The sequence below is a fragment of the Fulmarus glacialis genome, unplaced genomic scaffold (assembly GCF_000690835.1).
Source record: "Fulmarus glacialis isolate BGI_N327 unplaced genomic scaffold, ASM69083v1 scaffold2853, whole genome shotgun sequence".
Taxonomy (NCBI): Eukaryota; Metazoa; Chordata; class Aves; order Procellariiformes; family Procellariidae; genus Fulmarus; species Fulmarus glacialis.
This window is the reverse complement of record NW_009204671.1, coordinates 14,702-31,399: the sequence shown is the minus strand read 5'-3', so window position 1 is coordinate 31,399 and position 16,698 is coordinate 14,702. Positions and strand designations below refer to the sequence as shown.

The window sequence follows — 16,698 nt, the reverse complement described above, 5'->3', positions numbered from 1 at the left end:
GGTCTTGAATTCAATCGGCAGACTATAAAGGACCCCAGAAGGCCCATAGCTGTATTCTGCAAAACTCATCAGGTTCTCCTTAGTCGCTATTCTGAGATTAAACTTCTTTCTCACTGTATTTCTGAGCTAACTGATTTCATCAGCCCCTGGGACCTCATCCAGGCTAAGCAGGTAGCTTTCTGGGCCGCAAAAACAATGTTAGCAATAAAGAACAAAAAAGCCTCAAGTCCACAATATAGCGATGAGTGTTGTCTGAGCCTGCTGCATCATCTGGCAAAGGGGAGCTGAAGTCTGTGGGGCAGCTCTGCTTGACCAGTAACTCCAGGCAGCACCAAGAAGTGTTTGTATACAAAGTCAAACCTAGATTTTCCTCTGGCTCAACTCAAAATTAATCTCTGCAGGCTGGACTATCCTAAATCTAGGATACCTTCTATTTTATACCCCAAACTGACAATCTCTAAATAAGCTAGAAGCCTCAATGCCTAACTTTCCCAGGACACAATGAACAAGCTTGCTTTGCCAAAAATAAAAAAAAAGAATTAAAAGTGTGTGTGTGTTCATACAGACACACGAAGAACCGTGGGCGAAGGCTGGGGAGCAGGACACGGGCAGGACCGCGCGTCTCAGCAAAGCAACTGTGACATCTTGCGGTCGGCTTCTGCTAAAGTACCTCAAGGTCTGTGTTCATTTCAGCTAAGAAACTGAAGTCCGTGAGTGGGAGAGTTTTGAGGAAAACTGAGGAAGTGAAGGAGAAATGGGAGGCTGGTGATGGGGATGCGTACGCTGTGTCCCCTCGGGATGCTCCGAGGTGCCTTTTCCCACCCTGTGTCACTGGGGATCTTGTGGCCCAGCTCCCAGGGGGTATAAAGGGGCTTTGCTTTCTTGACAAGCTCCCATCTCTATACAGCTCAAGCTCTAAAAGTTTCTTTCTCTAACACACCCGATCTAGACATTTTAACGCTACAGTAGGAGACAAAGAAGAGACCCACATCCCTGGAACTAGCTTGCTGCAACTATAGGAAGACGACAGAGGGTTTCATTTGTACCACAGCCAGAAAGCAGAGCCTGGCTTTGCCCTGATTAGGGATGGTGACTGAGCTTGTACCCACCAGGACGGAGATTTTAAATCCTTTTCGGCTTTGCAGACTGCAGTGCTCACAGAGCGGGTCTCAGGGCAGTCCGAACAAGAGCCTCTTGCCAAGACACCTGCAAGTTCAACCTGCAGCGACAGGGTAACCCCGCGGTGGTGATGCTGATGGGAGGGGGTGCAACGTAAAGGAGCGGCTGTATCACAGGTAGAGCGTGGGGTACACGAACTATACAGCTTAAGAAAATGACTGGGGAAAGAAGATGAATGGAGGGCCAAAAATAGGATGATTTAAGGCTGAAGGTATTTCTCCATGGCAATATCATCAGCACCTGCTGATCACGTTACTCTGCCAATTCAAGAAATTGAGGGTGTGGAAAAGATTAGCCCATTAGCGGTGATTCTTTGCATGTTAAAATCACATGTAAATGAACAACTTACGGTGATACAGAGCCAGGTCACGTCTTCTTAGGTTTTTACTATAGAAATATAGAAAAATCCCAGCAATATCCTTCCAGTGACTGACGAGGGATAAATGTGGTAAGGAAACCAAGGCTATCTAACCTGTAATAGCTGAATTTCCCCTATCATGCCGGGCTTTCAGTTGTTTCAGGAATCTTTCCTTTTCTCTCCTGAACTTCCAGCATCGCTGCCGGGTGCAAACAAGCTGTGCACAGCCCCAGCATCACTCACTGCTGTACAGACCCCTGTAGCGGCTCCTCCATGTGAACAGTTTGTAAAGCAACTTGGAACACTCCTGGGATAAAAGATACTACAAAATGCTTTCCTACTGTAAATAAACCAGAGCGATTTTCCTCCAAGTGTCTCAGGAGAACATGTGGATGTTGGTCCGGGATTGGATGGGGAACATCAAAGGAGTAAAGCAGAGATATTCTGGATGTTGAATTTCAATGCGTGAGTGGCATTTCCTGTTAATTAAAATTCACAAGCAGGCTGCTAATGTGAATGGCTTTTGTGATGGTTGTTGGATTTTTACATTCCTAGAGAAACAGTGCATAGGCGGGCAAAGTTCCTTTAAAATAACACAAAGTTAGAGAAGGTTAGTACAGCACTCGAAATGCCCTTTCCTGGGAATTTTCATATCTCTACTCACATCACAGACTCTTCAAGAATAATGGGGTTGACTTACCGTTAAAAGCTGCTTTTGGCAAATTTTAGTACTAGCAGCAGCAAATGGAATTAGAAACTATTCACGCAGGCCAGTTCACCCCTGAACTCCTACTAAATCTTAAAATCTCTGTTTAAAAAAAAAAAAATAAAAATCAAGCATGCCAGACTAGTCCTGCTCTCACAGATGCCTGGATATGAAAAAGCAGAATTAGGTAATGCTGTCATCCACATGCCTTAAACCAGATCCTCTGGGGAGCCCTGGGAAACACAGAGGCTGCTGGTAGAGCTGGCAGAAGCCAGGTCTTCGACTAAAGTAGAGGTTTAAGATCCAGGTGCTCCTCACACCTTTCCCAGGTCTGCCAAGGCCCTGTTGTGTGACCTTGGGTAAGTCACTCGTCCCCTCTCTGCCTCAGTTTCCCATGTCCACACAGAGATAATAAACCTTCCCTGGCTGCGTTGAGATGCCAGGACACTGGGAGTGGTTTTTGGAAACTTCTACACAAACTTTGTTGTCTTAGTTCTACTTTCCTGCCCAAGTAAAACCGTCCTCCTGGATTCAACTAGGAGGCACCAAGCCAGAGCTGAGACCGTAAGTAAACCTGCGACCACTACAACTGCAACAGAGCTGGACTGGATGTTACCCTTTGAGCCTTGAAATTAGACAACCCAAAGGCCCTCGCTGCCTGTCCTCCAGGCTGCAGGGACAGAGGCAGCTCTGTTCCAGTGACCAACTCTGCTCCCCTGCAGCAGCAGCCCTAGCCGCGGCAGGGCAGCGGGACAGCAGGCCTCCTTCCTTCCCTTCCACGCAGGGCACAGCCCGTTCCCTGGCCCCAGGACAGCCACGCTGCACCGGTCACGGGAGAGCCGGCTGGGAAAGGGAACTGCAGGGAGCAATTTTCCCTTCGCCATTCAGCCATTCTTCGCCAAGGCACGACGAGGAGCATCCATGCAGAACGACCCCAACCCAGCGGGCAGCCGGCACGGAGCTGCCCCGGGGAAGCAGGACAGTGATGGAGGGTATCCCCAGCAAAGGCGGCTGCCGGGGCTGCACCTCTTTAGCACCGCAGCCCTGAGATGGTGGGCTAGGAGCCTTCCCAGTCTCGTTGCTCCTCTGCTTAACAGGGCTCTGTTTTGGCTCAGACTGGAAGGAAGACCTCACTGCTCTTCTGGGGGAACCACTGCCCAAATCAGGGGGTGAAGCTAGCAGGGGGGGGAGGCTCGGGCTTTGCTTTTCTCCTCTCAACCTACAGAGCAAACAGGACGATGTGACGTGCTAACAAATGTGCTTTATTGTACGTTTTCCACAATCATTAAGGATTTTGTTAAACTTAAGGATTTTGTTCAACATTAAGGATTTTTTTGAACTTGACTGATCAAAGTTCCACATTCAACTGGTTTGGGCAGTTTCGGTTCAACCCCCCCGAGTCCCCACCTACCACGCGACCCTAGGGTAATCCCCCGCCGCAGCAGCTGTGGTGGTGAGCATTGCCCTGCCAGCCCTCCCACCGGGCCCCGGCTTTATCAGCAGCACAGGAGCAGGAGGGATGTGCTGGATCCCTACCCGGGCCAGTCTGCCTTGCCAGCTCCACCAGTTTACATACTTAGAGAAATCTGTCCCAGCACAGGGATCCAGCCACTCACCTTCCCTCAACCAAGAACTTTCATCTTTCAATCCATCTATTTCAATGACTGATCTTTTAAATTAAATATTTCAGATTCTTGCAGAAAATAAAAAAAAAAATCAGATAAAATGGTGATTAAAATCACAGTCAATTTGCAATGCTTTCATTGAAAGTACCCAAGCAATCTGATTTAAAAAGATGTTAAGAATCAAAGCCTATTTTTCAGAAATGTCAATAATATTCCAATGCAACTTGTCCACTGACCTGTGACTCAGCAGGTTGCTCATGAGTGAGTCAATCTCACAAACCTAAGGCTGGCCACAGTCACTAACGGTGAAACACCACCGATGTCCAAAGTTATGTCAGAAATTAATTTGGTCCCAAACCCCCATCTGTGTACTCAGTGCAAAGAACCAGGCAGCAATTACTGTCCCAGGTTTTCAAAACACTGAACATGTTTGGAAACAAACTGTTGCCTTCCTGTTTCCAAAGCTTGGAATAACGCACTGAGTCCTACCGACACATCTCCTGAATCATCCCTTCACACACAAACCTGAAGAAATAGTCTTCATCCTCCATGAGAGAATTACTCATGAGATGGTAATGAGACCCCATCCTTCCCACCCTGCTAGAAGCACCCGGCCACGCCGCCTTCCCCCCGGTCAGATTCTGATACACTCACTCACATTGGGTTGCACATAAATAATCCAGTTGCCTCCTCCCTGTTCCCAGGGCTACTCTCCAAAACGAGGTAGGGTATCAGAAGCTAGAGCAGCAAAACTCGCTAGCTTTCATGGGGGAGAGGCATCTACCCAAAGATGCTCGACACTTACAGGGTTGTCCAGTTAACAACCACCTACAACAGATGGACTCTGGGAGAGTCTGACTGGTACCTGTGGAAGGTGGGGAAAGATCTTCAGAGAAAATAACAAATGGATGTTGTGACACTGACCGGTATTTCTAAAAATAAAATTAAACCAGAGGGTCCCATACAGTGTGAGCAGCCATGTGGATTTCTTCCTGTGCATACTCTGATGATTCCAGTGCCCAAGTCCTAAGTGAGTGAGTCCTTCCCCAGGGGTGGCTTTGTTCATATTTTATTTAATGCACTTAAAGTGACATTTTCTACAGCTGTCAGGAGTGCGGTGGCATTTTCTGCATGGATGTTGGCCCACGCAGGGAAGGTCCCCAGCTGGAAGATGCTCTTGGCCCATGTGTTCATAGCCAAGCTAAGAAGCAGAACTCCCATAAGATTCATGAGCAACCCAGTTCTTGCCTACAAAAGAAATACAAAGACAACTGTTGAGTTTAGACTGGACAGCTACAGCATGTGAAGCATGAAGCTATTTGAAGGTAAACATTATAAAAATGGGAGGCTTAGTTGCCGTTAATATTAGCAACATCTTAAGTGGGCTTTCTTAAGCCACAAAGGCCATTCTGCAGATGTTTACCAAGCTTTGATCCATCAAAAACATTAACATCTGTTTAGCCTCAGGAATGTGAGCAGGAACTGGGACTAAGCCTAATTTTACTCATAAGCTTTATTTCTCTGCACTGGGGAACTTTTCCTGCACCCAGAATCCTATGAAAGTTGAGCTGCTGACTCTGGCAGGAACAGGAGCAGGGTCTGGGAGATGCTGAGCACATTCAAGACCAGCTTTGTCACCATTTGGGGTCACAGTGGCTCTGAATTTCACAGGGCCAGACTTTATACAGGCTCCTTCCATATACCTGTGCCTTCAAACACTGCTGAGAACAGTATTAGACTTCTGTCTTTTCACTTTAGTACACGTCAAACCAGTAACACTCCTGAAAATTCCTTTTTTAAACACTCCACTCAGACTGATTGCTTTCAGCATTTTCTGTATCTAAAAGAACTTACCATATCCTTGACCATCAAGTGGCCAGAAGAAAATGCAATTGAGTTAGGAGGTGTTGAGACTGGCAGCATGAATGCGTAGGAGCATCCTATAGTTCCTGGTATCATTAAATAGAGGGGATTTACTTTCAGACGAATGGCCTTGAAAAACAGAAGGGAATAGAAATTTCACCTTGGGGATTTGGAGTCATAGGCAGATATATCACAGAATGCACAAATAGCTAGTGCACTGTGCAGAGCCCTATCCCACACCCTGTGATAAATAATCACATATCTCACCAACAACATCTGAAGGATTATTATCCTTCCGGGTCCACATTACGCTACAGGCACTTGCTTTGTTGCTCCCAAGGATTTCAGAGTGCCTGAAGCCCAGGAGCAGGAGAACCGTACGCTGCCTGTCCCAGCACAGACACAACACAAACCTGCCCATCCAAGAGCAGGGGAGCAGAGGAGCAGCTGGTCTTGCCATGGGACTACCTTACCAGCTCTGCCAAGACAGGCAGAAAGATGATAATAGTGGCTGTGTTGCTGGCAAACTCCGTGAATAAGGCAATGACGATCGTGATGAGGATGACAGCCACGGGCGGTGGTACACCCTCCAAGGGATGCAGACGGCCTCCTATCCAGACAGACAAACCAGACTCCTGCAGAAGGGGAGAGCAAACAAGCTGGAGAGCAGAGCTCCTACATCCCTGCATTGAATTGATCCTTTCCTAGAACAACCTTCACTGACCCACACAAGCACCTATGTGTGTTCAGGGTATTTAACAGCAAGCAGTTTGAAAGGAGTTGCAAGATCTCTTGGCCTCCTTAGTTATCTGCTGCGCATTGCTGTCTCTAGGAGTTGAGGAACATGTCCTGCAAGTGTTGTGACCCGCAGATGCAAATTTACCGGAGACAAATGAGAACCCCAAGTGACACCCTGGTAAAATCCAACTCCGCTGGGCAGGATGACTGTAATGTGGTATCTGCAGCGGGCCTCACCTCACAGCCCTTCGCCATGGCAAAGCCTCCTCCAAGCAGCAAGATGATGTTCCAGGGCACCGTCTCTTGGGCCTTCCTCCAAGTCAGCAAGGGCTGTGTCTCAGTATTTGGTGCTAGATGAAGAGAAAACCCCTGTGTCAAACACCCACCCAAAGAGGAGCACGTCAGTCATCATCTGACAGGATGATATCATGAGCCTGACATCAGTGCTGAAGTTCATTAACTGTGAGTTGCTGGTGGTTAAAATATACATATGGAATCTCTTAAGCTAGACTTAATTAAAAGATCATTTAACTTATATCAGATCTTAAAAAAAAAGAAAAGAAACGAAATTCTAGCACTTCAAGTTTTCTTTGAGGCTTTCTTGAGGGAACATTTAATATCAGGTTAATTTTCTCTCTGTAACAGACATAAACATTGTCCTCAACAGATGGGAGTCCATGGAAGGAGGAAATTTTCTACCATTTGAATTATGAAGATTATTAATTTTCCACTTGCCGTTTAACAGCCAGTGAGTTTTATAGCATCTCCCCTAAAGGCTGCCTCTTAATACATGATTAAGTGAGCTCTGCCATATGGAAGGATGTACTAATGGAACTGTAATTTTCTGTTGAACAAGGGCATACATATTTTATCCAGAGGAGGCCTGATTAAACATCTTCCTGCATATGGACAACACAACAAATGTGCATGACTCAGAGCAGGCGGTATTTTGTTCCCATAGACCCGACGTGGTGCTGCACCATCCACGAAGGGCCTTCATCAGCCTTAAAATTTGTATCTCATTGCTGCTCAAGAGCACAGACCCAAGAGCTCAAAAGACTCCTGGTAGCAAAATCTGCTGGAGAGTTTGGGCTTTAGGAGTTTAAATTCTAAATCATTCTGGGAACTGAGGAAGGGCCCCTATTTTTGAGTACGGACAACTTGCCCAGCTCTGCCCTCTCAGAGTTCATGCTCCCCCCTGAGGGAGCTGTTTGGGAGTCAGCAACCAAACCTCTGTTTCACAATCAGGTCTGCTATGGTAAATCAACACCAATTTCAGTTCACTTCAACCCACACGGCATCATCTCTGACAGCTACATGAACAACTGAGTCGTTCCTGCAACCAGCAGCAGGGCAGTGACTGCTAAACCTCTTCTGGCACTTCAGAAAAAAAGTCTCTGTATGATCAAATTGCACCTTCAAACCACGCTGCTCCAGGCTGCCAGCACAGCTGCTGTGGGCTGGTGCAGGTCCAAGGTGGGATAATCCTGGCTCTTGCTCTGTGCCTGCCCTGCCAGAGTACAGGCAAGGGCAGAGTCCCTGCCCGGAGGGGTCTCCTACTCACCTTTCAAGTCAAACCACCACTTGAAGGAAGGTTTTTGCGAAGGGAAGAAGAACAGTATAATCACAATGGTGATTCCTGTAACCGCATCTGAGATAAACCTGTCCAAAAGCAGCAGAAACACTAGTAAGAAGAAAAAGCCTGTAGAATTACAAAGTTTATGAGAACAGGGATTTACCAAAGAAGATTACAAGTTTTCATCAGGTTTGAACAATGTTCGTTGTTCAGAATTCTTTTCTTTTTAATTCCCTGTTGAGCTATATTTCTAAGATGGGCTTTGAATCCCCTAGAAAAACTGGCCTGCAAATGTAAAAACCAAGATCTAATCCCCACCACACTGGCGCTCTGGCTGTTCTGATTCCAGAGTCAGGGTCAGTCCATGAGGGGTTGTGAGGACAAGTTTCCCCAGCTTGTTGCAGGGAGGAAGAGAGGCAGAGCCCAGAGCATCTTATTTTTATGGGCTCTTTGCAAAATGCTCAGGTTCTAAGGTAAAAGGCAGGGTCCATCCAATAAAGAGCTTAAGCATGTTTTTGATTGTAAGGAGCTATTAACTGATGAGGGAAAAGTCCATAACTACTTTGTTGTATTAAGGAATCATTTATTAAGCTAGGGCTTTATTAAAAAACTATGAAGGTCTCTTCTGTTAAGAAATAAAAACATCCTCTCTGAGGTTTAGCATTCCCCAACTGCTATATCCATTCGTCTTCCCAAGGTATGGATGTCACAGGGGAGACTAACTTGCCAAACAGACAGGACAGCACAAGGGGTCAGCTCCTGCCATCTCTCTTCAGTCTCCAGACCTCCAGTGAAATCAGTGGATGGCATAAAGAATTCAGTATTTCACTGTAAATGTACCTATAAACAGTGTTCCCAACATTGAAACCCTAGAGACAGCCTCAGATAGACACATGCCAACTTCCCATCAGCTTTATGTACCTCCTCCGGGAGGGAGAAACAATAAAGCTGGCTCTGCTACTTGAGGCTCAGTTTAATTTATTCCAGGAAAGCTGAGTAATAGTGTTAAGCAATGCAATCAGAAACCCAGGAATTTCAACGACTTCGAAATGCTATTGAAAAATGTGACAGTGGAATGAAAATAAAATCTTACCCTGGTGCAAACAAGCTTGCCCAACCTGGAATGAATTTGGGATCCCTGGAGAAAAGCATGATCGCAAACATGCAGAAGAAGAAGAAAATTGCCTGTTCTGCAAACCTAAAATGAAAAGAAATGCAGTTAAAACGCTGATGTGCTAAAGGGGTGGATCCAAGCTAGGACAAGTATTGAGCTCAGCTGCAGCATCTTGGGTGAGAAGTTAGGCTGGTTTTCTTAAAATAACTACAGTGAAACATTGGAATAGATTGTAAATCCATTTGCAAATATTGATACTTGCCAGCAATTATCTCTTATTGGAAGACATTAAGGAGAGGCAAGACGGGCATCAGGACTGCCCAGACCAGATGTCACAATACGCGTACGCAAGCTTGGCCCTCTGGGTATGGCGGAGAGGAAGGGCCAAGCAGCTTCTCATGGTCATTCCTCTTACCGCTGCCCTCTGGGATGTCTCTAAGGCACGGTCAGCCAGGGATGGTTTCACTCCAGTTCAAGCAATGTAAAAGGATGGCTGAGATTCAAATCATATATGAGACATCAGGAACAAACTTCAAGGTCAAAACCTAAACGGTATCCCTTAGACATATGACAGACAGCAGGGGAAATGGCAATATCATTTGCTAAGTATCAGGCTTGACTCCAGTGGAGTCAAGATTTAACCAAGACAATGCCTCAAAACACTGTTTAAAATCTCTCCGAGCACAAGGAAGGGCATTTAAACCATTGGGAAGAGGCCACTTGCATTGATTTTAAGTTACGGGGTTGCTAATCAAATTGGTAGAGCATGGCTTAATGGACTTCCTCACTCCTAGACCTCAAAGTGGGACTTTGATTCTTTCAGAGACATTTTGCAGGCTGCTCGATAATGTACTGAATGGAACAAATAAACCAATTTCTTTCATTTACAGCACAGGCACAGACAATTGTCTTTGAAGAACCACTCCATTTTCCACACAACAGCAATAATTACAATGTCGATAGCATGACACAAACATCGCTGAATCTCCACAGCATCATCGTGAGTATGAAAATACTATTTTACAGATGGAGAAACACAGAGCATTTAAGGTTACCTGCAGTTTCAGAAACCTTCACTAGCCCTGGTTGCCCAGAATATCAGTGGCTGGTTGGATATACCTAGGGTTTGATTCCTGGAGACGCTCAACTTTTCCCGCTTCCCCCTTTTTTTGGCATTTCTTATAGGTCTAAAACTCATGTTGCTTTCTGCTAGTTCCTTTCTCCAAAATATGATCCCCATTATTGCAATTTGCACTAAGCTTTTTCCAGAAGACAAAACCTTTGAGAAACTACAATAAGAAGATAGAAGTGTCTTGTTCTTTCTCCACCTGACTAATACAATTCAGAAAAAATAATGTATACCATGACACAGATCTGACTTCTTTCCATATACTTTCTTTGAGCAGCTATTAAGCTTTCTTAAAGTATATCCACAATCCATATGATTCATATCTATCATATGATTCATCAGCCTCCTCAGCAAACGCTTCCTGCTTCACGCAACAGGTATGCACAACCCTTCAAAATTCAGCCTGTGTTGGTTAGTACATAACACACAAAGGATTGGTTTTGTTCCTGGAGTAGAAAAATTACAAACAGTAATTAAACAACCCAGCATGAATTCGCTCTATAATACGAACTTTGTTCTTGAGAAGATTTGAGTGCAAGCCGCTATTTGCAATTATTCCTGTTAGTGAAGGTGGAGAGGCTGGAGTGTGCAAGAAGCAAACTTCAGCAGGTTACAAACACTCTGAGTGGAAACATCTATTTCATTTTCTTCTAAAAAACTCCACTTCTCCCAGTTTTCCACTCTTAAGACAGAACATTTCCAACCCACTTGATTTCTTTTCCAGTCCCAACTTTGTGACTCACTTCGTTGGACCCAGTTTCTGATAGTCCTCCTTTATCACTTCTCTGGCTCGGGCTTCTGCATCCACTCTTATATTTGACTTTTTTGATCTCCAGCCCCTGCCAAGAAACACAATTATATCTTTACATGCTTCTAACACAACTGACACAACAGTAAATGCTGCATTTTCTAATGCAGCATATGCACAGCTCGGTGTACTTCTCCAGTGCCTGCTCTGCAAGTTTCAAAGAGCTGCACATCTCTGGTGGCTCTGTTCGCGTTGTCTTCAAATCATGAAGACTGACGACAAAGGTCTCCGGTGCAGATACAGGCAACAAAGCCCTATCTTATATATCCTTTCTCTCTGCATTCACACAAAGGAGACCCTGCAGATGTTAGGAAGTTTCCTCTCGTTCATATTCTGAACTGTTTCCTCCAGCATGGGCCGTGATTGCAACAAGAAAGTCCCAGCATTGCAGGATTTCCTCATCTCTAGCAGATACCTACTTGGGCAGAACAACAAGGAAGAGGGTGACACGGAAAACCAATCTGTCCCTTCATTTCTCAAGTCACTTGCAATTTCCTGTGTGATGCCAGGATGCTGCTGGGGATCAACAAAAATGTGAGGAATTTCTAACTGGCCGGGAATGTTAATGTGCTCCTGGCTAAGCTTCTTAGCCTGGCCACGCTGACCGCACACACAGTTTGCTCCTTTGTAGTAAGTGCATACAAATTCATATCTCGCACTTCATCTCCCATCACATCACGCCACTGATGTGTTTCTAACCCTGACTGTGACCTTGACCAAACCTACAAACCCCAACTTTCTGTATCAGATGCATCCATCCAGCCCCGCGGTGCCTGCGCTTCCTTAACTCGTTTACTGTTTCAAAGGGATATCATGGCTGGATCTTCTATGTGGATGAATAGTGGATCATTCACAAGTTCCTGAACCTCAAACAGATATACCTGGCCCTTCAATTTCTTCTTTTTTGGGGGGTGTTATTAATGGCAGCTTCATCTCATCTCAGCCAGCGTATAGCTAAGCCTTTTAATGTCTTTTGGATTCAAGGAAAGCTGACCTGCTATTGCAGCGATGTCCATCTGCCTGTACTGTGCTGCACACAGCCAGGACTTGCACACATAGAAAGTCCAGCCACTATTCCCGAGTTGTTACAGTCAAAGCAGCCCAACAAACTCCTGCCTACACTCGGCTCTACTTGTCCAGCTTTGCAATGTCTCTTCCAAGGCACCTCGCCACTGGGGAATACTGGTATCTGCGCTGGCCCAGCTATCCCAATAAAGCCGGGCTTTGTGCTGACAGAGATGAGCCAAACAAAACAAAAAGCATCACGTTCTCCGAGCACAAGAGCAATTCTGCATTTCGCATGGGGCTTTGGCCAGCACAGCTACCTCTTCCCGCACCTGATCGCCCGGGGCCGTGCCGGCAGGACGCCGGGGCCGTGCCCCAACCTCACCGTAGGACACGGGAATTCGGGCTCCGCATCAGCAAGCCCCGGGAACACGATGCAGAGCGGCGCAGGTCTAAGCGGCTGCGAGCCAGCCGAGCATCCCACAGCAACACGCAGAGCCTCCCGTCAAGCCCCACGAGCAATTTAAGGACCGGCATTCGGCATTTTCTGGATTTAAACTTTCCCATTGATTTTTTCCTGTCTCTGAGACAATGTAAATATTTGGACACCTGTTCTCTTCCCTCCCCCCCTCCTATTTGCATTTTTAACTCAAAATAATAATTAAAGACTTCTCTAAATATTAGAAATTCTGTATGGTCCCTGGAGGAAGCAGGACTGCGAGTTTATTACTATCACATGTGAGAGTGTGCAGGGGGAAAAAGGGCTCCAAAGGAACGAGCATGGCAATGCTGCAACCATTTTAAGTAGTCTACACCTAGGGGTTGCATGTATCCAGCAAAGATTTACTGGAAAAACATGTTATTCTCAGTTACAGATTAACACGTTGTTGTAAAATTAAGCCCTGTTGTGAAGTAACCTGTTCCAAACCCAAGTTTCTGCCCCAGGAACAAATCCTGGCTCTTTTATGTTGTAGGAGATTTTTGCAATTAATTCCAAGGGAACCAAGATTTCATGCTGGTCTTCAAAGTCTGATCCTGCTTTCCCTTCTGTCAATGGAAATCTGCCACCGACCTCCGCAGGCCCAGGTCAGGCAGTAAAACAACCTTTAAAAATTGTGTGTTTAACTGAATGAATATATAATACATACTCTGTACACATATGTATTTCAGTTAGATAAAGTATATGTAACTATGAGATATGTTTAAAACCTTCCTGTTGCATATCAACTTCTTAAACTAGATGACTTGTTATAGCATGAGCATCCTGAAGTTAGTTATGAAACCCCCCACCGTCCAGGAGATGATCCTGGGTGATATCATAGATTTAGTATGAGAATCGTGATGAACGTGTATTTCACAATGCTGGTATAACCAGACTATGTATATACTATGCATATGTATAGTGAATATAAACGTACCTCACGTTAATTCCTCCATACAGGATGGAGATCCATAGCCATCCCAGGAGAAGAAAAATCAGCATTAAAGGAAATGCAAACATAAACCAAGAACCAAAGTTCACCACATCACATTCTGGAAAATAACTAAGCAAATGGGAAAAATCAAGTTAATGCAAGAAGGGAAAACAACTCTTCAATTTAAGGGTGAACAAACATCTGAAGTTAGCAGTAAAATATCCCACAAACTTGCCAGCATACATTTAAAAACTATTCCTCTGTGTCCATTAGCAGTTATCTGGGCATTAAGCGATTTGGGGAGCTTTGTGTTGGGACAACCCCCCAGGCCACCCTGCCACCCAGCCTGTGCAAGCCTGCAAGGGAAGATCTGAAAATCTCTCTCCAGATGGGCTGATACTTTCATACAATGAGACTCCTGAACACGCAGGATTAAACCCTGCTACAATAACTGCTGGGGAGTCTGAACATGAACCTCGTAGGGATGCTGTACATGCCTAGGAGAGACCAAACATACTGCTTGTAGAGGCCAGGAAAGTTAAGAAATACCTGTGGGCACTTAGGATGGCACAAATCTCTGTTCCTATGCACATAGGAGGCATTTTTATGACTAAGAAAACGGGCCAGAAGTAGTGGGTTCCTTATTTTTCTTCCTACCATACAGCGGTAGGTATAATTGCTCACAAAACACCACACGGCCTGTTTCATCAAAACAGTTACCAGATTAATTGTAAGCGTGTGGTCAAGTCCCATTAAATTCAATGGAATTAAGAGCATCAGTAAGGTGAAGCACATACACCCCGGTTTGGCTGACAGCCTGGCTGGGTACGCTGGAAACCAGCTAAGTTGCTGACGCAACCACTCTCTGCTTTCATCTGCTCACAAAGTTTCCCAAAATGTTCTGGAAGGCCATTTCCAAACTAGTTCTCAGCACAGAAGGGAATTTCCTACAGGGATGGAGAACATGTCTCTCTTTTCCAGGATTTACAGGGCTCTCCAGGGTGGCCTCTCATACCTCTTCAGCTGTCCCAGAAGGATGAGGTTTGGTGCAGTTCCCGTCAGCGTTGCTGTACCTCCGATGCTGGCCGCGTATGGGATTGAGATGAGGAAACCTTTCCATATATTTGTTTTGTATTCCTCCTCCTTCTTTAAGTCTGAGAGAGCATCGCTGGCAACCTCCTTCTCCTCCGTCAGATCTTTGCTTTAAAATAGTCCAAAAGAGAATCCGGTGAAAGCCCTGGTTTAAATACAGTGCAACCACTTCAGAGGCTTGACAGAAGGAAAATTCCCAGTTTTTAGAAATCCAGGCTAACACTGTCCTCAGGGACACTTAAGCAGCTCCGTGCAGCAAAGGGGTCTGCTCGGTGAACTGCCACGCAGGACCAGCAGCCTTGCAGAGGGCAGAGCACCCTCAGCACCCGTCCATAGGAGCTGAGGGTGCACGTGCCTTGCCCAGCCCCTCAGCGACTTGTAACACTTAGCATAAAGTCCACAGGACTGCTAAAAGAAAAAAAAAAAAAATTTGACAGCGCCGAGAGGAAAGAAACATCTGTTCCTGAAAAGATGCTTCCTTCCCATCGTTGTTATCAAAGCAGGATCATCACCAGTGTGTAAATCCTGGTGGGTTTTACATCACCGGTTCACAGGTTTGATGTTCCTGAGAAAACCAAGGCACAATTCCCCAGCAGGAGACATATCTGGCTACCATTTCAGAGCGGCTGGAAAATCTCTGCTATGATTTGGACATGCAGAGGGATGCTGGACACACAGAGGAGGGTTTCTATCATCAGGCTAGTGGTTGGGACATTTGGTATAATCAAAACATTTCAATGATTGAATTTCAAATTCCTAAAACTTGGTCTAGCTCAGGGGATAATTCTCTCTCTCAACTCTCTAATACAAACTTTATAGTTAACTTACTCCTCAGTACTTGCCAGAAACTGCATCTCAGTTGGTACAGTGTAAAGTTTATTCTGCTGTAAAGATGCTGAAAAAGAAAGATTAGGACTTTAAAACAGTTCAAAGCATCTAGAAAATTCTCCTTGAACCAAACAGAGGAACGGAGGAAACAACTGCCATTTACAGAGGAGGGGCTGTGCAAACGAAGGGTGAGCTCACGCCACGGGGACGGGGTCGGAAGCGCTGGGCACAAACGAACGAGCCCATCTCCTCCTGTCACCACTCCGGTCCCACCGCAGCACCCAGCTTCTCCTCCAACACCCAAAGCGCTTGGTCCTTTTACTGCTGCCACCAGTTGGACTCTGGGATCCTTGAACATGACCAGGAGTTTCAGGTTGTCCCTTATCAAGTCGTGGGTTTGGGGTGGGGTTTTTTTGGGGTAACCACAGTTCATTCTTAGGAAGAAAAACTGTTGGGCCTGATGTATATGTAAGGCACGTTCCCCAAGGTACAGCAGGAGCACTCCCTGCCACGGAGCTCCGTTCCCAAGGGATGAGAATTTTACCCCCTGAAGACACCTAACGCAAAGTCACCGTAAAGCTGTAATTCGCTCCTTAAAGACAACAGTGGGGCACATTTGGGGATTAGGCTTCGTACCAGGTCCTCTGAAATCCACCCCGACAGCAAGGACCATTCCCAAGCCCATCATCCCCTCCATAAATGACAGGCCCTGCAGGCTGAGAGACTGGTCCCCAACACAAGTTTAGGGCCACCCCAGGGGGGACTCTTGCATACCCAATTCCCAGGGACTCTCCTGCATATTTCACTCGGGCTCTGCCTTGCCGTCCTCCTTATCACCACACAGCGAACACGAGCAGGACTCAGGAGCACTTGGGGAAAGGGTATATTTTGACCAGAAAGACCAGTGTTGACTTCGGCAGTAAACTGGGAGGTGCACACCACTCTACCACACACATACATATGGGAGAATTCAGAAATCAAAAGACAGAAATGCAATACAATCACTCTTTTTTACCAGATCTCACACTAAGGCTTGTGGCATTTGTAGTTCTGGCTCATGGCTCGACCTCCTGAGGTTGGGAGTAGAGGTGTGCCATTAAACCCCCTTTTCCATAGTCCTCCTCAGGACTGGAGTTTTATCCGCCTTCAGCCCAGGTGGCCCTCCCCCATCACCGCTGGCTCTGCTGCCTTTCCTAGAGCTCTTTGTATGTTTTTGGGTCCAGAGGCCTGTGTCCCTGCACCTCCCCCGGGTCTTCGAACCC

At 46.0% G+C, this 16,698-nt stretch overlaps 1 protein-coding gene across 2 annotated transcripts in view; it reads right to left on the bottom strand.

The window, feature by feature from the left end:
- Positions 1-4,921: 4,921 nt before the first annotated feature.
- SLC13A3 (solute carrier family 13 (sodium-dependent dicarboxylate transporter), member 3) overlaps positions 4,922-16,698 on the bottom strand; it is a 16,469-nt gene continuing 4,692 nt past the window's right edge. Inside the window, exons 3-12 of one of the 2 annotated variants that reach the window (XM_009575062.1) lie at positions 15,437-15,503; positions 14,532-14,717; positions 13,520-13,645; positions 11,032-11,127; positions 9,139-9,243; positions 8,034-8,131; positions 6,707-6,819; positions 6,205-6,366; positions 5,723-5,860; positions 4,922-5,116 (exon numbers count right to left, since the gene is read on the bottom strand). In XM_009575062.1, the coding sequence (XP_009573357.1) occupies positions 4,931-5,116; positions 5,723-5,860; positions 6,205-6,366; positions 6,707-6,819; positions 8,034-8,131; positions 9,139-9,243; positions 11,032-11,127; positions 13,520-13,645; positions 14,532-14,717; positions 15,437-15,503 (1,277 nt within the window). In that variant the 3' untranslated portion in view covers positions 4,922-4,930. The remainder of the gene's footprint in view (positions 5,117-5,722; positions 5,861-6,204; positions 6,367-6,706; positions 6,820-8,033; positions 8,132-9,138; positions 9,244-11,031; positions 11,128-13,519; positions 13,646-14,531; positions 14,718-15,436; positions 15,504-16,698) is intronic. The other variant, XM_009575061.1, reaches the window with a different exon arrangement.